The sequence below is a fragment of the Gorilla gorilla genome, chromosome 21 (assembly GCF_029281585.2).
Source record: "Gorilla gorilla gorilla isolate KB3781 chromosome 21, NHGRI_mGorGor1-v2.1_pri, whole genome shotgun sequence".
NCBI classification, from domain to species: domain Eukaryota; kingdom Metazoa; phylum Chordata; class Mammalia; order Primates; family Hominidae; genus Gorilla; species Gorilla gorilla.
In genome coordinates, this window is record NC_073245.2 from 45,558,735 (window position 1) to 45,586,119 (window position 27,385).

General features: G+C 43.3%; 1 protein-coding gene across 8 annotated transcripts in view; it reads right to left on the reverse strand.

Annotated features, from left to right (window-relative positions):
* Positions 1-3,402: 3,402 nt before the first annotated feature.
* CDK5RAP1 (CDK5RAP1 mitochondrial tRNA methylthiotransferase) overlaps positions 3,403-27,385 on the reverse strand; it is a 41,316-nt gene continuing 17,333 nt past the window's right edge. For 5 of the 8 annotated variants that reach the window (XM_055373323.2, XM_031004834.3, XM_055373319.2 and 2 more), the window contains 7 exons: positions 23,977-24,207; positions 18,645-18,742; positions 17,165-17,220; positions 15,021-15,151; positions 11,386-11,535; positions 4,903-5,043; positions 3,403-3,687 (listed from right to left, as the gene is read on the reverse strand). In XM_055373323.2, the coding sequence (XP_055229298.2) occupies positions 3,607-3,687; positions 4,903-5,043; positions 11,386-11,535; positions 15,021-15,151; positions 17,165-17,220; positions 18,645-18,742; positions 23,977-24,207 (888 nt within the window). In that variant the 3' untranslated portion in view covers positions 3,403-3,606. Of the gene's footprint in view, positions 3,688-4,604; positions 4,693-4,902; positions 5,044-11,385; positions 11,536-15,020; positions 15,152-17,164; positions 17,221-18,644; positions 18,743-23,976; positions 24,208-27,385 lie in introns of all 8 variants that reach the window. The other 3 variants (XM_055373318.2, XM_031004833.3, XM_055373320.2) reach the window with 3 other exon arrangements.

The window sequence follows — 27,385 nt, forward strand, 5'->3', positions numbered from 1 at the left end:
AAATACAAAAAAAATTAGCTTGGTGTAGTGGTGGGCGCCTGTAATCCCAGCTACTTGGGAGGCTAAGGCAGAAGAATTGCTTGAACCCAGGAGGCAGAGGTTGCAGTGAGCCGAGATCATGCCATTGCACTCCAGCCTGGGCAACAGAGCAAGACTCTGTCTCAAAAAAAAAAAAAGAAAAAGAAAAAAAAATAATCAGAGATGCAGACAAAGATGGTTACCATAGCACTGGTTTTATGGTGAAAATTTGAGAACAATCTAAATGTCCAACAATACCAGATTTATTTTTATGATAAATTCCTAATAAAAAATTTGTACAGGCATTAAAATAATGTTTTAAAAGAGCATTCATAAGAAAATACAAGAAGACTAGGATACAAACCTATTTAGAGATGATCTGAAAATTAAATATACATATATAAAATAAATGAGCTGGGCACAGTGGCTCACACCTGTAATCCCAACACTATGGGAGGCCAAGGCAAGCAGATTGCTTGAGCTCATGAGTTCGAGACCAGCTTGGGCAGCATGATGAAACCTCATCACTACAAAAAATACCAAAAAAATTAGCCAGGCATGGTGGTGCATGCCTGTAGTCCCAGCTACTCAAGTGGCTGAGATGGAAGGGTGGCTTGAGCCTAGGAGGCAGAGGTTGCAGTGAGCTGGGGTGGCGCCACTGCACTCCAGCCCAGGCAATAGAGCCAGGCCTTGTCTCAATAAATAAATAAACTCAAAATGTAGGCTGTGATTGTCAGACAGCTTGAGTGGTAGGATCGCAGGTTACTTTTATTTTATTCTTAATACTGTTTCCAAAACTTCTATGGTGAACATGGTTGACTTTTATGATTGGGGGAAAATGTTCTCATTCATTCAATAATTGCAGGGATAGGTATCGACACTTACTTTGTGCTACATGAGCAAAACACAGCAAGAATGGTTTCTGCCCTCACACAACTTGTGATGGAGACAACGTTAAATAACCCAGCCAATAAAAAGACAAATTCCAATGAGAGCCAAGAAGGAAAACTACAGGGTGCCAGGAAAGAGAAGAATGGCAGCGTGGCCGGGCACGGTGGCTCATGCCTGTAATCCCAGAACTCTGGGAGGTTGAGGAAGGCAATCACTTGAGGCCAGGAGTTCAAGACCAGCCTGGCCAACATGGTGAAACCCCATCTCTACTAAAAATACAAAAGTTAGCCAGGCATGGTGGCACTTGCCTGTGGTCCCAGCTACTAGGGAGGCTGAGGCAGGAGAATTGCTTGAACACAAAGGCGGAGGCTGCAGTGAGCCAAAATTGTGCCACTGCACTCCAGCCTGGGTGACAGAGCGAGGCTCCACCTCAAAAAAAAAAAAAAAAAACACAAGACAGAGGAGTAAATTAACTACTCAATTTCAGACAACTCTCAAGCAATAAAGTGGGGATGTGAACCAAAGTCCTCTGACTCCAAAAATTCCATGCTACCATCTCTTGGATTTTTTTTCATGATACCCACAGAATGAAATAACCTTGGTGGTGAAGGGGGCTGAGAACCACTACTCGAAACCTACAAATAGGTCCAAGGGAAAAGAGACATAATTTTTTTAAAGCCTAATAAGTAATGACATCTTTTTTTTTTTTTTTTTTTTTTGAGACTGAGTTTCGCTCGTCGCCCAGGTTGGAGTGCAATGGCGCGATCTCGGCTCACTGCAACCTCCACCTTCTGGGTTCAAGCTATTCTCCTGCCTCAGCCTCCCAAATTGCTGGGATTACAGGCAGCCACCACCATGCCCAGCTAATTTTTTTGTTATTTTTAGTACAGACAGGGTTTTGCCATGTTGGCAAGGCTGGTCTTGAACTCCTGACCTCAGGTGATCCACCTGCCTCGGCCTCCCAAAGTGCTGGGATTACAGGCGTGAGCCACTGTGCCCTGCCTGGTAATGACATTTTCTAAAACTCCAAGTGCTGTCAGACCTCACAGGCTGAAAAAGAGGTCCACTGGTGGCAAAGGCCAGGGAGGCTTTGGAGGGCAAGGAGGCTTCCAAGGAGGCAGACGAGGAAGAAGAGACCACAGCTACAGGAAAGAAGATGAAGTTTGAAAAGCTTCTTCTATCCTTGTCTTTTCCTCTTCCATTTGAAAGGACTCGGGTTTTTACTCTGTGCCTGATCCATCACAGAGCCTTCTGAGGACATTCCAAGATTGTCTACAGTCCTGTGGTCCACTTGGAAATTCAGACAGATAATATTTCAAGGGGATAGTTGGTTTTGACTGAATACTCATGAAAACTTTTAAAGAAATGAGTGATAGAGCTAACCCATATCTGTAAGTTTTGATGGTTTTTCTTGTTTTTTATTTTTTTGAGAAAGGGTCTTGCTCTGTCACCCAGGCTAGAGTGTGGTGGTGTAATTGCGGCTCACTGCAGCCTCTATCTCCTGGGCTCAAGTGATCCTCCCGTCTCAGCCTCTCAAGTAGCTGGGATTACAAGGCCTGCACCACCACACCCAGCTAATTTATTTATTTATTTTTTTCCTGTAAAGTCAGGGTCTTGCCACATTGCTCAGGTTGGTCTCCAACTCCTGGGCTCAAGCAATCCACCCGCTTCAGCATCCCAAAGTGGTGGGATTACTGGTATGAGCCACCATCCCCAGCTTACGTTTTGAATTAATAGTTTTGTTTTTGTTTTTTTTTCTGAGACGGAGTCTTGCTCTGTCCCCCAGGCTGGAGGGCAGTGGCATGACCTCAGCTCACTGCAGCCTCCACCTCCCAGGTTCAGTGATTCTCCTGCCTCACCCTCCTGAGTAGCTAGGACTACAGGTGCCTGCCACCATGCCCGGCTAACTTTTGGATTTTTCTTTAGCAGAGTCAGGGTTTCACCACGTTGACCAGGCTGGTCTTGATCTCCTGAGCTCAAGTGATCCACCCGCCTCAGCCTCCCAAAGTGCTGGGATTATAGGTGTGAGCCACCGTGCCCAGACAATATTGTTTCATCTCATGTAAAAAAACATTTTTTTCCAACAAATAATTTTTTTATGTTGGGGGTTGTAAAGGAAAGCGGAGTGTTTTATCAACTTTTTTGCTTGAGTGGCTTTAGAACAATTTAAAAGTCAACTTTGGTGCCAGATAAAAAGAGGTCCATGAGGGAAATCCTCAGGTAAAACATGCAAAATAAAGTGCAGCGATAGGCAGCTAAGTCAGTGGCATCCAATGCAAATGTCAGAAAGGTCGAGAGCAGTTTTCCCAAGCAAATGGTTCTCCCCACCTTCCTCTCCTTCAGTCTCTGCCTCCTAGGGCCCAGGGGAGAAAACCTGAGAGGGAGCAGTGTCCACAGGAGAAACTGGGTGGGGAAACACTTAACACAGACTGCAGGGGAAACTCCAGAAACACTAACCAAGGTTAAAACGAAGTCAAAGTGAGAGACAAAGGGTTAACCTTAGTTTAGGTAAATTTAATGACTGTAAAAGCTGTTCACATAGCAGCTTTAAAGAGACACGTTTTCCACTGACATAAAGTTGCTTCGCCCCTTGCAGCTTATCTCCACCTTCATGACCTCTTTCCTCAGTGGCCGGCAATGTCTCCCCTTCCTGTTGGGGAGGACTGCCCAAGTCAGCTCTGAGGCCATCCTCTCAGGTCAGCAATATGCAGAAGAGTCCCTCAGAGTGGTCCTGCAGAGAACATGTCCCCTAAGTGTCTGAGAACTGGCCGAGGTGATCTGAAAGAAAACCAGGCAGAAGAAGGCAAAATAACTAGGACTGTAGCACTGGGACTTCACGTGGAGCCTCTAGAGGAGAAGCCCCCAAAAGGAATCTGATGGAGGCGACCGGCTGGCAGAGACCACATGGCTCCTGTGTGCCCCCGATCCTGGCAAGAAGCGAGGTCTCATGGAATGGCAATGGATATAATTTAAGAAGTCAAAGCAGGTCAGTCCCAGCCACTTCTCCCTTTTCTCTTGGAAGATGGCTCTTCCTCAGCTCTAACCATAAAATTCAGGTGAAACTGCCCATCACAGGCCCTGCCCTCCTAACTCCAAGGCTGAGCCAGTCAAATCCTTCCTTAGGATATTTACAGCCAACATTTGGTGAGAAATGTTCTCTCTCTTCCAATTGAGAGCTAAAAGAATGTGACCCCAAAGTTATCTGTGGTCACATGTCTTATCATAAGAACAAGTCAGTCCATTAGTAAATACTTACTAAGTACATATTTTGTACCCGGAATTGCCCTAGGTGCTAGACGATAAACAAAGATAAACAAACAGAAACAAAACAGGCATTTTCCCTGCCCTTAAAGGAACTTCTGTGGATGCTCTAGGGCATCAGTCTGTGTCCTGCCAGCTTCTGGTTCTGAGGCGAAGCAGATATGAGAACAAGACGGGGAAGGTGGCAGTAGCAGAACTGGGCAGTGTGAGAAAAGAAGGCAGAAGAAAGGAAGAAATGGAAGGAGAGAATAAGAGAAGCATATCACCAGTGAAAGGGAGAAAGAAAGGGAGAGAAAATCCCACAGCCATATAGCTGATCTGTGAGTCCAGGGAAGAGACCCAAGAAACTCGAGCACATGTAAGTTAAAGAGGCCTGAGCCGTCAGAGATCACAAAGAAAATGTTGATCTCCAACAGGGAACACTCTCTACTCACTTGAAGTCACTCCACCTCCTGGCCTCTCTGCAGCGAGAAACTACATGCCACTGCATACTCCAAACTCACCAAATTCCCACAAAGAACGCTTCCAGGGCAGGACAATAGGTAAGAAGAATAAGAAGGCATTAATAAGGAGCAGTCTAAAATCCAATCCAAAGTGCCCTTCCATTGTACTGGTTGAGAGGGGATTTTTATTTTACTAAAATGTGTCTCTAGGAAAAAACTTTATTACCACAAATATCCAAACCAACACTCATTTCACAGTGCAAGCCAAAAGCCCAGAAGGACTCCTCACCTTCACCAGCACATAGTCCCCAGGCTGGGCTCTGACCCTGAGCCCAGGGTTATTGACATCCTCCATCTCTGCATCAGGGAAGATCACCTTAAGGTTTCCATCATTCCTGCCACACAGGTCAGTGGCAGAGCGTTTACTGAGCTGCAGAAAGAAGAGAGAAGAGTTCGTGGATTTGTCACAGTTGTAAGTTCTTGGAGGGTAGAAATTGTGCCTTCTCTGTCTCGGATCCCCAAGAGTCTGACCCACAGAGCATTCCTTAACCAAGGAATCACTGAAGACTCAGTGTTTGCTGCTGCTTCACCAGCAAGGGCAGTGTATGGCCCACAACAGAAACACTGTAAAGTTTTGCTAACTGTATTATAATGAATCAATTAATCAATAAGTCTGTGCAGAACTGCCTTCTGCAGGAATGGACCTCCAACAGGCCTAAAGCCAGAGACTTATGAGTGATGCATTTGGAAAACCAACTTTCACTTCACCCAGTCTCATACTAGTCACTTATGAATGAATGTTCTGGGATTGTTTGGCCTGGATTACTTGCCCTTACTGAATAGACAGACTGAAAGGCAGAATCTCCAACACAACACACAGAAGACAGAGCCAGGAAGATACTAACATCACTATGATGGGATTAACTTCTAGAGTCTACAGAAACCCTTCTCTTCCAGCCATGGTAAAGAGACAGAAACAAGTTTACCCTTCAGCCTTATAAATAATAACCAGCAAATTGGGTAAAATATATGAAACAACTGTTTTCGGATACTGGACAAAAGATCATACAAGACTGTGAACTGTGAGAGAAGGAAAACAAAGTGAGCCCCCCAATCACCCCTGCTTTCTGCCAGAAGGTACATGCCAGACAGGAGCCTGTGAAGCAGGAGGGGAGAGCTCAAGCACAGCACAGTGGTCCTCCCTGCACTGAAGAGAGAGGGATCAAGGTTCAGGGAGACTGAAATAGTTAGAAACTGTGAAGCAAATTCTAGAGAGAAGGGAGCAAAGCGGAAAAAGAATTTCAGAAATATGCAGGGGGTCCTTATGAGTCTTCACTGAACACTAACACTTGCATGTGTAGCATAAAACTCCATGAAGTCAGGCAAAGAGAGTAACCTGGGAACTGTCCACTGAACAGTTCCCAGAACTCACATGTGGCCTGGAATCCACTACCAAATAGAAGAGTTTATGGATTTGTCACAGTCATAAGTTCTTGGAGGGTGGAAATTGTGCTCTTCGGTTCCTTGGGATATATTCACTAGCAATTCCTGACAGAAGGCCACATCTTAGTAGTGAAACTAAACTATCCAGAGAATAAAAAAGTTTTTCTGGCCAGGCGCAGTGGCTCACGCCTGTAATTCCAGCACTTTGGGAGGCTGAGGCGAGTGAATTACCTGAGGTCAGGAGTTTGAGACCAACCTGGACAACATGGCGAAACCCCGTCTCTACTGAAAACACAAAAATTAGCCAGGTGTGGTGGCGCACATCTGTAGTCCCAGTGACTCGGGAGACTGAGGCAGGACAATCGCTTAAACCTGGGAGGCAGAGGTTGCAGTGAGCCGAGATCACGCCACTGCACTCCAGTGTGGGCAACAGAGCGAGCCTCTGTCTCAAAAAAAAAAAAAAAAGGAAGGAAGGGAGAGAGGGAGGGAACAATCTCTGTTACCTCTGGGACAATATCAAGTGGTGGGACATATGTGTAATTCAAGTACGGAAGTGGTGGAGGTGGGTGGAAGAGGAAGCAGAGCAAAAAAATCTGAAGAGTAACAGGTGAAATTTTTCCAGATTTGATGAAAACTATAACCCCAGAAACTAAAAAGCCTCAAAAAAATCCCAAAGAAAACACAAAGGGGTAAACACAAAGAAAACCACCCCCAGCCACATCAAATTCCTAAAAACAGTGATAAAGCAAAATCTTAAAAGCAGCCAAAGAAAATAGCATAGAGTAAAGAAGAATGACCACAAACCTGTCAGAATCACATATGTCAGAAGTCAACAGAATGATATCTTCAAAATGTCAACCTAAAAGTCAGCACTCGGTGAAAATATATTTTTAAAAGGGAGGTGAAATAAAGATCTTTTCAGACAAACAGAAGCTGAGCGGCATCATTGCCAAAAGACCTGCATTACAAGCAATGTTAAAGGAAGCCTTTCAAGCACAAACAAAACGATGCCCAGTGGAAGCGTGAACGTACACAAGGGATGAAGAATGCCAGAAATAGTAAATGAGTGGGTAAATACAGACTTTCTCTCATTTTTTAAAGTTCCTTTAAAAGATAATTGTTTAAAGCAAAAATAACAATGATTTAGGGATACAAAAGTAAAACTCTGTAAAAATAGTACAAAAGGAGGAGGAAGGGACAGAAGTATATCATTACAAGAATCTTACATTATATACACTGAGTGGTACCCAGTTTGGGGTTAAAACAATGGGCCAAAGAGAATCCAAAGGGCACATAATCTGCCATTAGAAAATCAAGCTCTGACAACATGCTATATTCTTAAGTAATCAAAGACACAGAAAGGAGTTCAGTCTTTAAATGAATACCACTTTAGGGAAACAACCTTCAGCTGAGATTTAGAGGCTCTACTATTCCCTACAAAATACTTACTAGTTACAAAAGGAAAAAGAGTAACTTTACAGTCAAGAAGGCTGGCAGACAGTATCTTCCATGTTTTCAAAGTTAACATCATCAGTAATGAGACAAATCAAAATTGTATGCCACCTCACAGGATACGATTAGAATACAACATCATCTCTCTGGTATTCCTGCCAAAGAATGCATAACCTGAATCTTATCATGAAAATACATCAAATTATGGACATTCTACAAAATAACTGGCCTGTAATCTTTAAGTGCCAAGGTCATGGAAGTCAAAGAAATAATGACAAACCATCCTAGACTAAAGGAGACTAGAGAGACATGACAGTTAAATGCAACATATGATACTAAACCAAATCCTTTTCCTATAAAGGACAGTTCGAAGACAACTGGAGGAAACTTACATGGGGTCTCAGGATTGGATGGTAGTAATCTAACAAGGTTAATTTCCTGATTTTCATAGTTGTACTACAGTTATCTAGGAGAATGTCCCTGTTTGTACAAGATACACATTACAGTATTTGGGGGTTTGGGGACATCAGGGCAGCAACTTACTCTGAAATGATTCAAGGGGAAAAAAAGTTCTTTATAATACACTTGGAACTTCTCTATGGGTTTGCAGTTGTTTTACAGTAATTTTTTTTTAAAAAAAAGAGAGTTCAGGCCACTGCAGTGGCTCATGCCTGTAATCCCAGAACTTTGGGAGGCTGAGGTAGGAGGATTGCATGAGGCAAGGAGTTTGAGACCAACCTGGGCAACAGAGCAAAACCCCATCTCTACAAAAAAGTTGAAACATTAGCCAGGCGTGGTTGTACACATTATAGTACCAGCTACTCCGGAGGCTGAAGCAGGAGGGTCGCGTGAGCCCAAGGAGTTCAAGGTTACAGTGAGCTATCATTACACCACCACACTCCAGCCAGGGAGACAGAACAAGAGACTTTGTCTCAAAAAATATAAAAAATAAATAATAAAATCAACTAAATTGAGATTTCAGGTTCTATGATTTGAAAAAAACCAAGTGTGAAAGAACATTCATGAGACAAACAGGGAAATTAGAACACTGAGCAAATATTTGGTAATATTAAGAAAATTAGAAGTGCTTTGGAAATCTTAAAAGAATATTAAGACATTTTTGTCAATTATTGTCAGGTATGATAATAGCATTTTGTTTATAATTTTTTTAAAGTCCTTATCTTCTAGACATATATACTGAAATATTTACTGAAGAAATATCTTTTTTTTTTTTTTTTGAGATGGAGTCTCGCTGTGTGACCCAGGCTGGAGTGCAGTGGCGCGATCTTGGCTCACTGCCACCTCTGCCTCCCAGGTTCAAGCAATTCTCTGCCTCAGCCTCCCAAAGTCACTGGGATTACAGGTGCCTGCCACCACACTTGGCTAATTTTTGTATTTTTAGTAGAGATGGGGTTTCACCATCTTGGCCAGGCTGGTCCTGAACTCCTGACCTCATGATCCACCTGCCTCGGCCTCCCAAAGTGCTGGGATTACAGACGTGAGCCACCACGCCTGGCCTGAAGAGGTATCTTATACTTGCTTTAAAATCACCCACCAGGAGCAGTGGAAATGAAACAAGATTAGTCAAGTATTGACAACTATTTTTTGGCTTTTTTTTTTTGAGACGGAGTTTCGCTTTTGTTGCCCAGGCTACAGTAAAATGGCGCGATCTGGGCTCACCATAACCTCCGCCTCCCAGGTTCAAGCCATTCTCTTGCCTCAGCCTCCCGAGTAACTGGGATTACCGGCATGTGCCACCATGCCCAGCTAATTTTGTATTTTTAGTAGAGACGGGGTTTCTCCATGTTGGTCAGGCTGGTCTCCAACTCCCGACCTCAGGTGATCCACCCGCCTCGGCCTTCCAAAGTGGTGGGATTCCAGGCATGAGCCACCGTGCCCAGCCTCTTTTTTTTTTTTTGATACAGACTCTCGCTGTGTCACCCAGGCTGGAGTAAGGTGGCACAATCTCATATTACTGCACCCTCGACCTCCTGGATTCAAGCAATCTTCTCACATCAGCTTCCCAAGTAGCTGTGACTACAGGTGTGCACCACCACACCTGACTAATTTTTATTTTTTATTTAATTTGTAGAGATTAGGTTTCACCATGTTGCCTAAGCTGGTTTTGAACTCCTGGGCTCACGCAATCCTCCAGCCTTGGCCTTCCAAAGTGCTAGGATCACAGGCTTGAGCCACCATGCCCAGCAGTATTGGCATTTGTTGAGGCTGGTTAATAGGTACGCCAGCATTCATTATACTATTCTCTATATGGTTTTTTTTGTTTATTTGGGTTTTTTTGAAACAGAGTCTCACTCTGTTGCCCAGGCTGGAGTGCAATGGCCCGATCTCAGCTCACTGCAACCTCCGCCTCCCAGGTTCAAGCAATTCTCCCACCTCAGCCTCCTGAGTAGCTGGGACTACAGGTGTGCACCACCATACCCAACTAATTTTTGTATTTTTAGTAGAAACGGGGATTCAACATGTTGGCCAGGCTGGTCTCGAACTCCTGACCTCAAGTGATCTACCCGCCTCGGCCCCCCAAAGTGCTGGGATTACAGGCACAAGCCACTGCGCCCAGCCTCTATATTTATATATGTTTAAAATTCTCTATAATGTTAAAAAAAAAAAAAAAAAAAAAAGGGGGCAGGGTGATTATAGACTCTGGAGAGAGAGCTGTATCTAATTCTGACTCTGCCACACACTAGCTGTGTAACCTTAGGGAAGTTATGCTCTGTCTCTGAGCTCAGTACCCTCATGCACAAAAGGGAGCTAGTAACAGCACCTTTCTCCAAGGACAGTGGTGGCACTCTGTGCTGATGGCCATAAAGTGCACAGTTCCTGGCAGACAGTAAATGCTGAGGGATGTGAGCCATTATCATCTTTTCTGCCACTCTGGACATAGCAACTTGGTGTTTTAAACTGGCCATGTCTGGAGGAAAGAAAGTCTCTTCTAAGAGAAAGCAATGACTCCAACTGCTAGCCACGAAAAACCCATTTATTATCTAGCCCCAAGTAAGTAATGGCTATGTTGGATGTATAAGAAAGAGCGTTGTGGTCGAGAGCGGTGGCTCACACCTGTAATCCCAGCTCTTTGGGATTACAAGGCCAAGGTGGGTGGAACACCTGAGGTCAGGAGTTTGAGACCAGCCTGGCCAACATGGTGAAATCCTGTCTCTACTAAAAATACAAAAATTAGCTGGGTGTCGTAGTGGATGCCTGCAATCCCAGCTACTCTGGAGGCTGAGGCAGGAGAACTGCTTGAGCCTGGGAGACAGAGGTTGCAGTAAGCCAAGATCATGCCACTGCACTCCAGCCTAAGTGAAAGAGTGAGACTCCATCTCAAAAAAAAAAAAAAAAAAAGCCGGGCATGGTGGCTCATGCCCGTAATCCTAGCACTTTGGGAAGCTAAGGTGGGCAGATAACTTCGAGACCAGCCTGGCCAACATGATGAAACCCCGTCTCTACTAAAAAAATACAAAAATTAGCCAGGCATGGTGACACACACCTGTAATCCCAGCTACTCGGGAGGCAGAGGCAAGAGAATCGCTTGAACCTGGGAAGCAGAGGTTGCAGTGCGCCGAGACTGTGCCACTGCACTCCAGCCTGGGCAAAAGAGCGAGACTCCATCTCAAAAAAAGAAAAGAAATACTTAGGTGTAAATCTAACAAAACATGGACAAAATCTGTATACTGAAAACTACAAAAACTTTGATTTAAAACATCAGCCTGTAGTCCCACCTACTTGGGAAGCTGAGGCAGGAGAATCACTTGAGCCCAGCAGTTTGAGTCCAGCCTAGGCAACATAATGAGGAAAAAAATCAAAGATCTAATGTTCTGAAACATAAAAAACAACATAACACACACACATATGGCCTCACCCCTTCCACTAGCACCAACTGGGTACAGCCCACAGAGGTCTGATTGGCTTTTGTTGCTTCTTCTCGGAAGATAGTGATGAGTTCCTCCAAACGCCTTAATTTTACCTCTTCCGGGACATCATCCTTCAGCCTATGATATGCCCGTGTCTTCTATTAAAAAAAAAAAGAGAGAGAGAAGATGGAGGTCACCAAGGACTTGTAGAATCTATTCTTAAGGCACAGAAGGGGACCATGTTCATTCTACCTACAAGTAACAGACACATGTACAGAAACCCAAGCCAGAGGCAAGAGGTTTCTCTGGCTCTGGGAGCATTCCAAGATAAAAATGTAGTGGAGTCACATTTTTGCAAGGGTTAAATTCTAAATTTAGCACATGAAAATCAGAGACTCAAAATTACTCTTGATATTTATTCTAACATTACACTTGTACATATACCAAATGACTCACATATACTAGGTTACTCAGCAGTACTATTTATGAAGACATAAGATGCAATGCAGCCTAAATATTTCAATAGGCAAGTAGTCACAGAAATTATGGTTTATCTATACAATGGAATATTGTGCAGCTGTTAAATAGAATGATAGTTCTATATGTACTAATGTGGATTGTTCTCCAAAATCTACTGTTACTTGAAATAAGCAAAGTACAGATCAACACATGTAACTTTAGTGTAGACAGAATACATACAGGCATGCTTATAAACACATGAAATATGCCCAGAAAGTTACAAAAGAAATTGCTAAGAGCGGTTGCCTTCAGGGAAGGAACTAAAAAACTAGGCAACCTGGGAAGAAGGAAGAACTACTCATGTACAGCACTTAACCTTTTGAATTTTATTCAAGCATGTATTACCTAGTCCAAAGAAAAAAGGGAATTTATCCTTAAAACACCTTTAAATCATCCAAAACCACAGTGTGTATTATATCTTTATGACATGAGCTCATGCTCAGTACAGCTGGAGAACCACTGAGCTAGACAAAAGTATGGAATAAAAGGAATATCTATATACCAAAGTTTGGACATTCAAACCAATCTACCTTGAAGAGAAGTATCCACGGAGGAAAATGGAGAATCATAAAAATATTGCAGAGTTTACTCCATCCTGTCTTACTACTAACAATAACTTACCTCTGTTGTGCATTTACTATGCATGAAACACAATTATAGCTGCTTTAAACATATTATCTTACTTAATCCCCAGAACAACCCTATGAGGTTGGTACTAATGTTGGAAACCAAGACATTTGCCCAATGTCACATAGTTATTAAGCAGCAGAGGCACAATTTGAGTGCTTGCTCTCATCCACTAGGTTCTTGATTAAGTTCCTACAACCTTAACCCTTAGGAATTAGGTCCCAAAGTGAACATTCATATTCACTGACCATAGGATGCTTCTGCCACAAGCTGAAAACCCATTTCCCATCCCTAGGATTTTTTTTTTCTTTTTTGAGACAGGGTCTCACTCTGTTGCCAAACCGGAGTGCAGTGGCACAATCTTGGATCACCACAGTTTCAACCTCCCAGGCTCAAGTGATCCTCCCACTTCAGCCTCCCAAATAGCTGGGATCACAGGCATGTGCCACCACTCTTGGCTAATTTTTTTTTTTTTTTTTTTTTGGTAGAGAAGGGTCTCCCTATGTTACCCAGGTTGGTCTCGAACTCCTGGGCTTAAGTGGTCCTCCCACCTCTACCAATCCTAGTATTAAAAAGAATTTCTCAGGCCGGGCACGGTGGCTCATGCCTGTAATCCCAGCACTTTGGGAGGCCGAGGTGGTGGATCACCTGAGGTCGGGAGTTTGAGACCCACCTGACCAACATGGAGAAACCCGATCTCTACTAAAAATACAAAATTAGCCAGGCGTGGTGGCACATGCCTATAATCCCAGCTACTCGGGAGGCTGAGGCAGGAGAAAAACTTGAACCTGGAAGGTGGAGGTTGTGGTGAGCTGAGATCGTGCCACTGCACTTCAGCCTGGGCAACAAGAGCGAGACTCCATCTCAAAAAATAAAAAAAAAGAATTTATCTTGGGAGGCTGAGGTGGGTGGATCACGAGGTCGAGAGATCAAGACCATCCTGGCCAACATGGTAAAACCCTGTCTCTACTAAAAAATACAAAAATTAGCCAGGTGTGGTGACACGCACCAGTAATCCCAGCTACTCAGGAGGCTGAGGCAGGAGGATTGCTTGAACCTGGAAGGTGGAGGTTGCTGTGAGCCAAGATCATGCCACTGCCCTCCAGCCTGGTGACAGAGCGAGACTCGGTCTCAAAAAAAAAAAAAAAAAAAAGAATTTCTCTTGCATATTTGTGATGTCCATGGAAAAGAAGCAAAATAGAAGGGGCCGGGCACTGTGGCTCACGCCTGTAATCCCAGCACATTGGGAGGCCGAGGCAGGCAGATCACGAGGTCAGGAGATTGAGACCATCCTGGCTAATGCGGTGCAACCCCGTCTCTACTAAAAATACAAAAAATTAGCCGGGCATGGTGGCGGGTGCCTGTAGTCCCAGCTACTCGGGAGGCTGAGGCAGGAGAATGGCATGAACCCGGGAGGCAGAGCTTGCAGTGAGTCGAGATTGCGCAACTGCACTCCAGCCTGGGCGACAGAACGAGACTGAGACTCCGTCTCAAAAAAAAAAAAGCAAAACAGAAACTAACAGCTCCTCTGAAGCTTCATCTCTCCAAAACACTAAAAGATACATGAATATGATACATACATTGGCACAGTTACGCTGCCCACAGAACACTACGCAGTGGCTTTAAAACGAATTAGTTGAGGTGTCATGACTCACGTCTGTCATCTCAGCACTTTGAGAGAGCGTGGTCAAAGGACTGCCTGAGCCAGGAGTTTGAGACCAACCTGGACAGCACAGAAAGACACTGCCTCTTAAAAAAACAAAAAAATTAGTTTGGTTGATGGCAGCTCAGTAACAATGACAATAAAGTCATGGGTTCAGTCGTTCGTCAGCCAGCTTTTCTGAGCCCCCTGGCCACAGGGGGCCTTCAACCTCCTGCCCAAACACAAGCACAATGCCACAAAGGTGACTGAGGGAATGAGGAGTGAACCATGCAAATCCATGCCTACAATCAAGAAAATGACAGCCAACCAGGACTATCCTTCTCTGCAGGAAAAGTGCACTAATCTCTCCTTCTTTCCTAATCTCCTTCTGCTTTGCCTGGGAATCTGCTTTGTTTCCTGGGAAGCCTCCAAGTGAGTTCACTTGCCTAGGAAAACAGAAATTAGGAATCACTGAGGATGGCTGAGAAGATGACCAGGGGCCCCAGTAAAATAAATCACATCTGCAGACCAAAAAGGAGTTCTGCATGTTAAGAAACAATTTTAGGTTTCTCGTAAAGAAAAGGTTTTCTCCTTCCATATTCAAATTGCAAACAATCTAAACATAATTTTAAAATATTTTAATGAGGAATACTGGCACAGTAATCATGTATCATCAAATTGCTGAACCGTTTCAGAGTAGACAGAGTGTACTAGAAAAATGAACGGAAGTGAATCGTAAGAGCCTGTGGTTTCTCAAGGACTGTCTTGCTGCCACTCTCTTTTCTGCCCTGTTCTCTACAATCACCCCCAAACTGGTCAGGAATGATGTCAGTCCTCCCCAACCCCAGGGCTCACCTGTCTCATGCTGTAGGCAAAGAGGAAGCCCATGTTGTACTGAACTTCCCGGAGCAAAGAGACTGTCTGGACGTGATCTTCCTCCGTCTCACCACAAAAGCCAGCAATGAAATCGCTGCTGAGGCTCACACCTGTGACACACAGCAAAGGATGACAGGTCACTGCCTGCTGTTTACCTTCAAGGGAGGCCTTCAGCATATGTGGATTACAAGGGAGGGATAGCAACTGTAAGGTCCTCCCGAGGACTATTCATAAGTAAAACAAAATAGTACAGAGTAAGGCGGGATAGGCCTGTTCATCCACAGCATTCCATGACAGAGACCAGCTTTTTGGCCTACATTTCCCCTAAGCACTAGAAAAGGTATTTCCACTTCCAAAGCTGCATTTAGGGACACAGTAGGGAGTCCACATTTTCATATCAGTCCTCTTACCAGTGAAAACCTTGTGGTGCTTCATACAAAAATATATTTCTGAATTTGGTTTGATACAATGGTCATCTAAGACAGTAGTAGCCGTTGCATGCAGTAGCTCACCCCTGTAATCCCAGCAATTTGAGAGGCCAAGGTGGGCGGATCACTTGAGGTCAGGAGTTCGAGACCAGCCTGGCCAATATGGCAAAATCCCATCTCTACAAAAAATACAAAAATTAGCCAGGCAGGGTGGTATTCAAGTGTAGTCCCAGCTACTCAGGAGGCTGAGGTGGGAGGATCACCTGAGCCCAGGGAGGTCAAGGCTGCAGTGAACTGTGTTCATGCCACTGCATTCCAGCCTGGGCGACAGAATGATAACCTATCCCCCCACAAAAAAATTATTCCAATGACCCAATGAGGTGAGTACTATTAACTCCATTTTACAGATGAGAAAGCTGCATCCCGCAGAAATGAAGTCTCTTATCTGCTAGCACACAGCCTGTAACAGTGGAGCTTGACCCATAGCCACATACCTAGCCTCTGCATTACCCTGCCCCATTAAAACGAAAGTATTTGTGCATAAAAGTTAAAATAATTAGGCCAGGTGCAGTGGCTCATGCCTGTAATCCCACCACTTTGGCAGGCTGAGGCGGGCAGATCACTTGAGGTCAGGAGTTCGGGACCAGCCTGGGCAACATGGTGAAACCCCATCTCTACCAAAAAATACAAAAATTAGCTGGGCATAGTGGCCTGTAGTCCCGGCTACTTGGGAGGCTGAGGCACAAGAATCGCTTGAACGTGGCAGGCAGAAGCTGCAGTGAGCCAAGATTGCGCCACTGCACTCTAGCCTGGGCAATAGAGCAAGATTCTGTCTCAAAAAAAGAAGTTGTAATAATTAGAAATTTGAGGAAAAATGTATACACCCTCAACCAAATCTAAACTAAATGACTACAGAGTATTTTATTAGGAGGAAGGGGACAGTGAAGGGGAATATGGAATAAGATAATACGAAAGGAATTATCTCTAAAATTTACAGTAATAAATTGCCATAAAGCTAGTTAGAAAAAGTACACATTTTACTGCTGATCTGTACAATCATCTTTATACCTACATTTCCTCATTTCATCAAGACTTCTCTGAAGCATATCTGAAAATAAACAACACTGTAACTGCTTTCTTTTCCCACCTAACCTGGAAGTTCCCCAAAGGCATAATCTAAGTGTTATTCTCTCCATATTATGCTTAAAGTATTCTAACTCAAAAGTGATTTTAAAATGTATCTGTAAAATCGGCCTCAAAAAGAAAGTCAAATGTGGTACAAAATATAGAAAATGAAGATGAATAAATAAGAATAGTAAGTTATTTCTAAAAAAAAAAAAAAAAAAGATATCAATTGTTCTCAAATCAGAACTAATTTAGACATAACTTTGTCACCTTACAAGATAAGATAAGGTATTTCTTCTATGTCCAGATACAAAGACCATAGAAATGGAATCTCTATAGCCTTGAGGCCACAAGGTGATCCACACCTAAGTATTTCCAGCAGGACTAAGACAACAAAAAATCAGAAAGACATAAAAGAAAGAATACGAGGAGAGAGAAAGAGAAAGAAGAAGAGTACAAAAGTTATGAAATTGTGTCACAAGGAAATGCCAAAGGTGTTGACTGTATCTAACCACAAAGCTGGTCACTGGTAGAGTAACATGCTCAGCAGAATGAGTTTCTTAAATGTACCTGGAATAGATTCTCTAATATGGTGAACTAACTCCACATAAGCTTCTCTTGAATATCTGCAATAAAGAACAAAAGGAAAAGGCCTACATAAATCCAAACTTTTTAAATGAATGTTATAAAAAGATAACACTATGAATTCCCACATGTAATCACTTCTCATCCACATGGCAGGGCACACGAGTAAAGTAAAGTATCCAAAAGAGCCCTTTTGATCCAAGCTGTATATTCTAATCTAATCTAGAGCCTATGAATTTTTATTTAAGGACATAAACTTTTTTTTTTTTTTTTTTTTGAGACAGAGTCTCGCTCTGTCTCTCAGGCTGGAGTGCAATGGCACAATCTCGGTTCACTGCAACTCAAATTCCTGGGCTCAAGTGATCCTTCCACCTCAGCCTCTTGAGTAGCTGGGACCACAGATGTGCGCCACCACACCCAGCTAGTGTGTGTGTGTGTCTGTGTGTATGTGTGTGTGTGTGTGTGTAGAGACTGGGTTTTGCCATGTTGCCCCTGTGTGTGTGTGTGTGTGTGTGTGTGTGTGTCTGTGTGTGTAGGGACTGGGTTTCACCATGTTGCCCAGGTGTGTGCATGTGTGTGTGTGTGTAGGGACTGGGTTTCACCATGTTGCCCAGGTGTGTGTGTTGTGTGTGTGTTTGTGTGTGTAGAGACTGGGTTTTGCCATGTTGCCCAGGTGTGTGTGTGTAAAGACTGGGTTTCCCCATGTTGCCCAAGCTGGTCTATTCTCAAACTACTGAGCTCAGGCAATCTGCCCACCTCAGTCTCCCAAAGTGCTTGGATTACAGGCAGAAGCCACAGTGCCTGGCCAGCATAAACTATTCTAAATAGCTTTTTTTATTTAACTAATAAATCTAGACAGATTAAACATTTTAGAGGACCTCTAAAACACTATGCCCTGTGGAAAACAAGACAAAGCACTAATTCCATACAGCTTGCCTTGGGACAGATTCTCCCTTCAGTCTCATCTGTGTAATACTTATTATTCTCAAAGAAAGTGAACACATAGAGCGACATTTAAATTCCAAGATGTAACAAAACCTTAATGTTAACATTAAAGAATTAAAATCTCAGAGTGTGCCACACCATAGGTGCTTAATTAAAAAAAAAACATACTAAACAGTGAAAATGGGTGACCCAGTCCTTAGCCTATGTTATGGAGTTAGCGAAGCAAGCTCCAGTGCCCCGTGGCTTAGTCATACAATAAATACTGTCACACAGTAGCTGCTCAGTAAATATTTATGCTTTTTAAACTAAACAGTGAAAATGGGTGACCAGTCCTTAGCCTTTCCTTATGAAGTGAGCAGAAGCAAACTCCAGTGCCCAGTGGCTTAGTCATACAATAAATATTTACTGAGCAGCTACTTTGTGCCACACACTATGCTAGGTTCTTGGCAACAAGGACACTGTTTGGTCATTAAGGAAACATGGAAAAGTGAGGGACGCCCCCTCTCCAAGCAAGCCTGACCCCCTCCGCATGGCCTCCAACACACGGCTGCTTCCACTCTGGGCTGGCAGGTGGATCTGTTTACAGATGTTATCTCTTTCATGAATCAGCTGCAGAACCTGATGAAACAGAACACATTATAGGTAATCACAATCTCACCAAAGAACCTTACAGAAAGCAATACCGCTCTTACTATCTATCCTCCAAGGTCAATTTTCACATAATTAAGAGGCTAATTAAACCAGACACACAAAATCACCTATTCCCTAACTTTTGTTCAAGCCCCGTTCTATTTGTCTCAGACACTTCACCTGATGGCATCTCTGCTTTCAAAGAGTAGAGAGAAGAAAGTAAGCAGAGGTCAGATTAAAGCCATGGAGCTGAATACAGGTAGTGCTGACACTAAGGTCAGCAGGCAAAGCAGGAAAAAAATGGCACTTCTTTCAGCTAGCTTACAAAGCAGTCACTTTTTTTTGAGACAGAGGATCACTCCATTGCCCAGGCTGGAGTACAGTGGTGCCATCTCCACTCACTGCAACCTCTGTCTCCTGGGTTCAAGCGATTCTCCTGCCTCAGCCTCCCCAGTAGCAGGGATTACAGGCGCAAACCACCACACCTGGTTAACTTCTCTATTTTTAGTAGAGATGATGTTGCCCAGGCTGGGCTAGAAATACTGACCTCAAGTGATCCGCCTGCCTCAGCCTCCCAAAGTGCTGGGATTACAGGCGTGAGCCACCACGCCCAGCCCAAACTAGTCATTTTTAAAGATACCATCAGGTCAGGTGTCATGGCTCACCTCTGTAATCCCAGCACTTTGGGAGGCCAAGGCAGGAGGATTGCTTGAGGCCAAGAGTTCAAGACCAGCCTGGACAACATAGTGAGACCTTGGGTCTATTTTTTTTTTTTTAATTTTTAGAAGAAGGAAAAAGAAAAAAAAAGATACCATCGAAAAACTGATACTAGGGGAAAATATTTGAAAACATATTGACAAAGGATTTGAATCAAGAATACATAAAGAGGCTGGGCACAGTGGCTCACGCTTGTAATCCCAGCACTTTGGGAGGCTGAGGTGGGCAAATCATTTGAGGTCAGCAGTTCGAGACCAGCTTGGCCAACATGGTAAAACCCCGTCTCTACTAAAAATACAAAAATTAGCTGGACATGGTGGTGTGCACCTGTAATCCCAGCTACTCAGGAGGTTGAGGCAGGAGAATCACTTGAACCCGGGAGGCAGAGGTTGCAGTGAGGCCAGATCACATCACTGCGCTCTACCCTGGGTGACAGAGCGAGACTCCATCTCAAAAAAAAAAAAAGGAAAAAGAAAAGAAAAGAAAAGAAAACATAAAGAGAACACAGTCCAGTCTCTCTCCTCTATTGCAAGAAAGGCTCCTTTGCAGTGGTCAAAAAAATAAAGGATATGTAAAGAACTTTTACAACTCAATAAGAAGACAATCCAGAGGAAAAAAGACGAAAGTGGGGGCCAAAAGAAAGACTTTTCACTGAAACAAAAAACCTCCAAAAAAAGGTTTCAGATGTGGGCTACCTACTCCATGCCAGGCACTGTGCTAAGTACCTTTGACACAATATAGGCATACCTCAGAGATATCACAGGTTTGGTTCCAGATCACCACAATGAAGAGAATATTGCAATAAAGTGAGTGATACAAATTTTTTGGTTTCCCAGTGCAAATAAAAGTTATATTTACTCTATACTGCAGTCTATTAAGTGAAAACAATGTACATACCTTAATTTCATAATATTTATATTTTTTAAATATATCGAGATAGGGTCTCACTCTATCACCCTCGCTAGAGTGCAATGAAACTGTAGCTCACCCCAACCTTGAACTGCTAGGCCAAGCGATCCTCCTGTTCCAGCCTCCCAAGTAACGACGACTACAGGCATGTGCCACCATGCCCAACTAATTTTTTTATTTAAAAATTACAGGGCCGGGCACAGTAGCTCACACCTGTAATCCCAGCACTTTAGGAGGCCAAGGGGGTGGATCATGAGGTCAAGAGTTCGAGACCAGCCTGGCCAACATCTCTACTAAGTCTCTGCTAAGAATACAAAAATTAGCCAGGCATGGTGGTGCGTGCGTGTAGTCCCAGCTACTTGGGAGGCAAGGCAGGAGAATTGCTTGAACCTGGAAGGCAGAGGTTGCAGTGAGCTGAGATCACACCACCGCACTCCAGCCTGGGTGACAGAGCAAGACTCAGTCTCGAAAAAAAATAAAAACAAAAACTATAAAGTTGTTTTGTTGCCTGGGCTGGTGTCCAACTCGTAGGCTCAAGTGATTCTCCTGCCTCAACCTCCCAAAGTGCTGGGATTACAGGGATGAGCCACCACTGAATATTTTAAGCTCACTGTTGAGACCTACTGCTTAGGAAAAAAGATTCCTTTCTAAATATGACTGTTCATTGACAATGCACCTGGTCATCCCAGAGCTCTGAAAGAGATGTACAAGGAGATTATTAGTGTTGTTTTTATGCCTGCTAACACAATATCCATTTTGCAGCCCATGGATCAAGGAGTAATTTCAACTTTCAAGCCCTATTATTTTAATTTTTAGTTTATATAAGATCAATTCTTATTATTTAAGAAATACATTTCATAAAGCTATAGCTGTCGTAGATAGTGACTTTTGTGATGGATCTGGGCAGAGTAAACTGAAAACATTCCGGAAAGAATTCATCATTCTAGATGCCATTGAGAACATTGATGATTCATGGGAAGAGGTCGAAATGTCAACATTAATAGGAGTTCGGAAGATACTGATTTCAACATTCATGGATGATTCTGAGGGGCTCACAACTTCAGTGGAGGAACTAACATCCTCTTTAGCATCATTCTTAAGGGCCCTAGGATTTTCAGAATGGCAAATCAACACTGGCTTCAACTTAAAGTCACCAGCTGCCTTGGCCCCTAACGAGAGAGTCTGGCTGGGCGCAGTAGCTCACGCCTGTGATCCCAGCACTGAGAGGCCTAGGTGGGAGAACTGCTTGAGGTCAGGTGTTCAAGACCAGCCTGGGCAATACGGCAAGTACCCACCTCTAATTTTTTTAAAAGGAAACAAGAGACAGAGTCAGCCTGTCCTTTGAAGCTTTGAAGAATGGCACTGATTTCTCTTCTCTAGCTATGAAAGTCCCAGATGACATCTTCCAACAGAAGACTGTTCATTTACACTGCAGATCTGTTCTTTCGTAGAACCACCTTCAGCATTGATCTTAGCTAGATCTTCTGGATAACTTGCACAGCTTCTACATCAGCACTATGGCTTCCCCTTGCACTTTGATGTTAGAGAGATGGCTTCTTTCCTCAAACCTTGTAAGTCAACCTCTGCTAGCTTCAAACTTTTCTTCTTCAGCTTCCTCACCTCTCTTGGCCTTCAGAGAACTGAAGAGAGGTAAGGCCTTGCTCTGGATTAGGCTTTGGCTTAAGGCAGTGCTGTGGCTTCTTCGATCTTCTCTCCAGATCACTAAAGCTTTCTCCATATCAGCAAAAAGGCTGGGTTTTGTTGTTAGTGGTTTTTTTGGGTTTTCTTGTTTTTCTTTTTGAGATGGAGTCTCACTCTATTGCCCAGGCTGGAATGCAGTGGCACAATCTCAGCTCACTGCAACCTCTGCCTCCCGGGTTCAAGCAATTCTCCTGCCTCAGCCTCCCAAGCAGCTAGGATTACAGGTCTGCATGACCAAACCCAGCTAATTTTTCTATTTTTAGTAGAGACAGAGTTTTGCCATGTTGGCTAGGCTGGTCTAGAACTCCTGACCTCAGGTGATCTACCCACCTTGGCCTCCCAAAATGCTGGGATTAAAGGTGTGAGTCACTGAGCCCGGCCTGTGAGCCATCACACCTGGCCAAAGAGGTTGTGTTGTTTTCTTATCATTCATGTGTTCAGTGGAGTAGTACTTTTAATTTCCTTCATGAACTTTTCCTTTGCATTTACAACTTGGCTGGTTGACATAAGAGGCCTAGCTTTCAGCCTAGCTCGGCTTTCAACATGATTTCCTCAGTAAGCTTAAACATTTCTGGCTTTTTGATTTCAAGTGAGAGCCCTGCGACCCTTCCCTTCACTTGAGCACTTTAGAGGCCATTGCAGGGGGATTAAATGGCCCAATTTCAATATTGTTGTGTCTCAGGGAATAGGGAGGCCTGAGGAAAGGGAGAGAGATGGGGGAATGGCCATCTGTGGAGCAGTCAGAACACACACATCATTTACCAATTTAGGTCACTGTCTTATGTGGGTGTGGCTCATGGTGTCCCAAAACAATTTTAAGAATAACATTAAATAGCACTGATCACAGATCACCATAACAGACATAATAATAATGAAGTTTGAAATATTGTGAAAATTACCAAAATATGACACAGAGACATGAAGTAAGCACATGCTGTTGGAAAAATGGTGCTGACAGACTTATTCAGAGTTGCCACAAACCTTCCATTTGTTAAAAATAACTCCATAATATATGCAGAGTGCAATAAAACAAGGTATGCCTTTGTATCTATTTCACAACAACCCAAAGCAGGAGGTAATTGTTAACCCCTTATTAACCCCATTTTACAGATAAAGATGAAAAGTTGAAAACATCACATGCTCACTGGTAAAACAGTGGAAAAGCTGAGATTTGAACCCGGGTCTGTCTGAGGCGAAAGTCTGGGCTGTTTCCCAGAGCACCACATCACCTCCTTCCTGTCCGCCCCACACCACCATTACCGCCCCACCACCATTATTACCACTCAGCTGCCCACTTTGTTACAAATCCTCTCTGTATAGCCCTCACGGTCCCGCAGGTGGTCTTAACCTCCCGCTGAATATCAGTCCTACCTCCACTCCCACCTTGGCAGACTTTTTTTTCGAGACAGGGTCTCGCTATCTCACCCAGGATGGAGTGCAGTGGTGCGATCTCGGCTCACTGCAGCCTCGACTTCCTGGGCTCATGTGATTCTCCCACCTCAGTCTCACAAGTAGCTGGAACTATAGTCGTATGCCACCTCAGTCTCCCAAGCAGCCAGAACTACAGTCGTATGCCACCCCACCCAGCTAATTTTTTGTATTTGCAGTAGAGACGGGGTTTCGCCATGTTGCCCAGGCTGGTTTCCAACTCCTGAGCTCAAGTAATCCACCTGCCTCAGCCTCTCCAAGTGTTGAGATTATTGGTGTAAGCCCCGTGCCCAGCCACTGATGGACTTCACATCTTCAAAGGACCAGCAGATCCAGAGGGTGATGCAGCAATACCCCACAGGATCCCTAAGCAGGACTCCAGGTCTCTGCTGCATCCCTACTGGGTCCAGCCTTTGGCATGCTCAAGAATACTAATATCAGTTTGTCACAGCTAACCTGACGCTCACCTCATCGGGAAAATCCTTGGGGTGGGGAGAGGTAAAACGGATCCTCATTTCAGGATCTACTCTGGAGACCTGATCCAGAAGATGAGCAAAACGAAGTCCTCCTTGCTTGGTTTTATAGTTGGTGGTAAAGCCACGACTGAGATTGGTAGGCACTGCATTGTTGAACTGGACCTCTGAATTGTCCCGAAAACTATTAACATTCTGACCAAGAAGTGTCACTTCTTTCAGCCCCTAAACATGGGAAAATATATTGGAATTTTAAAACTTTTGGGTAGCTTCATAAAAAAACACTAATTAAAAATTAGCTGAAATTAACATATCTTTTGTTTTAAACAAAAGAAAAATCGAACCTACCAAGAGTCACCTATAAGTGTGTTGTGTCTATAATCGAATAATTTCAAGCTTAGACATCTTACCTAAAGAGCTAAACCTCATAATAAAGCCTTATATAAAAATTAATCTTCAAAACATTATTTAGAATCAAAACTGGAAACAAACTCAATAATCTACAATAATGGTTAATTTATGATAGATCTGTCATTTGAATGTTATACACCATGACTATATATTCTCACCAGAAATATTTAACCTGAACTAATCAAGCTTTTACACCTAACTTCCAGTTACTAGAATTCAGGGAGATATATTAAATGACAACATGAGGAAAAAATCAGACAAAGGAGACTCGTGTCTGATCTCTTCAAAAAGTTAATGCATCATTTAAAGCAAACAACAACAACAAAAAATAAAAGAGCTGTTTTAGATTTTTTTCTTCTTCTTCTTCTTGAGACACGGTCTCCCTCTGTTGCCCAGGCTGGAGTGCAGCAGCACGATCATAGCTCACTGTAGCCTCAACCTCCCAGGCTTAAGCAGTCCTCCTGCCTCAGCCTCCCAAATAGCTGGGACTACCTTTTTTTCACTTTTGTAGAGATGGGATTTCACCATGTTGCACAGACTGGTTTTAAACTCCTAAACTCAAGCAATCCTCCCACCTCAGCCTCCCAAAGTGTCTGGCTTAAATAACTATTGATTTTCATACATATGATAATGATATCATGGTTATGAAGAGAAAAATTGTTACTCATAGAAGATACATACTGAAGTATCTAGGGGCAAGTGTCCTGAGGTCTACAAATTACTTCAAATGGTTCAGAAAAAATACATTTATGCGTGCATGGAGATAGGTGTATGACAAAATGTTAACAATCACGTTTTTCTATTATACTAATCTTTCTATTTGTCTGTTTGAAAATTTATATTATAGGCCAGGTGCAGTGGCTCCCTCCTGAAATCCCAGTACTTTGGGAGGTCAAGGTGGGCGGATCACACGGTCAGGAGTTCAGACCAGCCTGACTAACATGGTGAAATCCCTTCTCTACTAAAAATACAAAAAATTAGCTGGGCGTGGTGGCAGGCACCTAATCCCAGCTACTAAGGAGGGTGAGGCAGGAGAATCGCTTGAACCCAGGAGGCAGAGGCTGCAGTGAGCCGAGACCATGCCACCGCACTCCAGCCTGTGCAACAGAGCGAGACTCCATCTCAAAAAATAGAAATGTTATATTATAAAGTTTCACAAATAATGGTTGCTAAAAAAGACTTGTTTTGTAACTTTGACATAATTTACAGACAAACTGCAATATTAAAAGAATTCCCATATACTCTTTGCCCAAATTCATCAAATGTTAACACTGCACCCCATTTGTTTATCATTCACATTCAGACCCTCATATACACTCTCTCTCAACACACATGACTACATTTTTTTTTAAGCCTTCTGAGAAAAAGTCACAGATATCATACTCTTTTACTCCCAAATATTTTAGTATATATTTCCTAAAAACAAGGGCATTCTCCTATATAATTTCAGGACAATTATCAAAATCAGAAATATTGATACAACACTATTATCTACTTTCCATAAATCAAATGTTACCAATAGTCCAAATAATGTTTTGTTGTTGTTGTTGTTGTTGTTGTTATTGTTGTTTTTTGAGACAGAGTCTCACTCTGTTGCCCAGGCTGGAGTGCACTAGCGTGATCTTGGCTCACTGCAATCTCCGCCTCCCAGGTTCAAGCGATTCTCCTGCTTCAGCCTCCTGAGTAGCTGGGACTACAGGCATGTGTCACCACGCCAGGCTAACTTTTTGTATTTTTTAGTAGAGACGGGTTTTGCCAAGTTGCCCAGGCTAGTCTCAAACTCCGGAGCTCAGACAATCTGCACACCACGGTCTCCCAAAATGCTAGGATTACAGGTGTGAGCCACCACACCCGGCCCAAATAATGTTCTTTATAACATTTTTTTCCCTGATCAGAATCCCAATCGAGGACCGTGCGATGCGTTTAGTTGTCATAACTCCAGTCTCCATAAAGGCTACTTATTTGTGTAAGTCATGACATATTGTTAATCTAAAAAGCAGAATATACTAAATGCAATGTGGATCCTAGATTGGATCCTGGAAACGAAGTAAGACATTAGTGGAGAAACTGGCAAAATCCAAATAAAGTCTGAAGAGAGTTAACAGTAACATACCAATATTAATCTCTTAGTTTTTGCTTTGTTTGTTTTGTAATAGAGACAGCAGCTCCCAGTGTTGCCCAGGCTGGTCTTGAACTCCTATGCTCAAGGCACCCTCCTGCCTTGGCCTCCCAAAGTGCTGGGATTACAGCACCAAAAAATGTACCAAAGAAAGATGGCAATGCTCGAGGAAACTCTCTTTGCAACTTTCCTGTAAATGTAAAGTCATTCCAAAACAAAAAGTTTATTAAAAAGTAGGCTATAAAACTAAGTAAAATACACACATATATATAAAAAGACATACAAACCAAATGCAGAATGACTTAAGGAACAATTGGGGAACTCCGAATAAGGATGAACTGGAATGAGACAGTATTTAGCAATTTTTGTTAATCTTACTGGAAGAACAAATGGTATTAAAAATATTCTTGGCTGGGCATGGTGGCTCATGCCTGTAATCCTAGCACTTTAGGAGGCCAAGGCGGGTAGATCACCTGAGGTCAGGAGTTCGAGACCAGCCTGCCCAACATGGTGAAACCCCGTCTCTACTAAAAATACAAAAATGAGCTGAGTATGGTGGCGCATGCCTGTAGTCCCAGTTACTCAGGAGGCTGAAGCAGGAGAATCACATGAACCCAGGAGGTGGAGGTTGCAGTGAGCTGAGATCGTGCCATTGCACTCCAGCATGGGCAAAAAGAGCAAAATTCCGTCTCTAAATAAATAAATTAAATTAAATTAAAATATTCTTTAGCAGCACATGGTGGTGCGTGCCTATAATCCCAGCTACTCAGGAGGCTCAGGCAGGAGGATCACTTGAGTCCCGGGGGCAGAGGTTGCAGTGAGCCAAGATCATAACACTGCACTCCAGCCTGGGCAACAGAACAAGACTCTGTC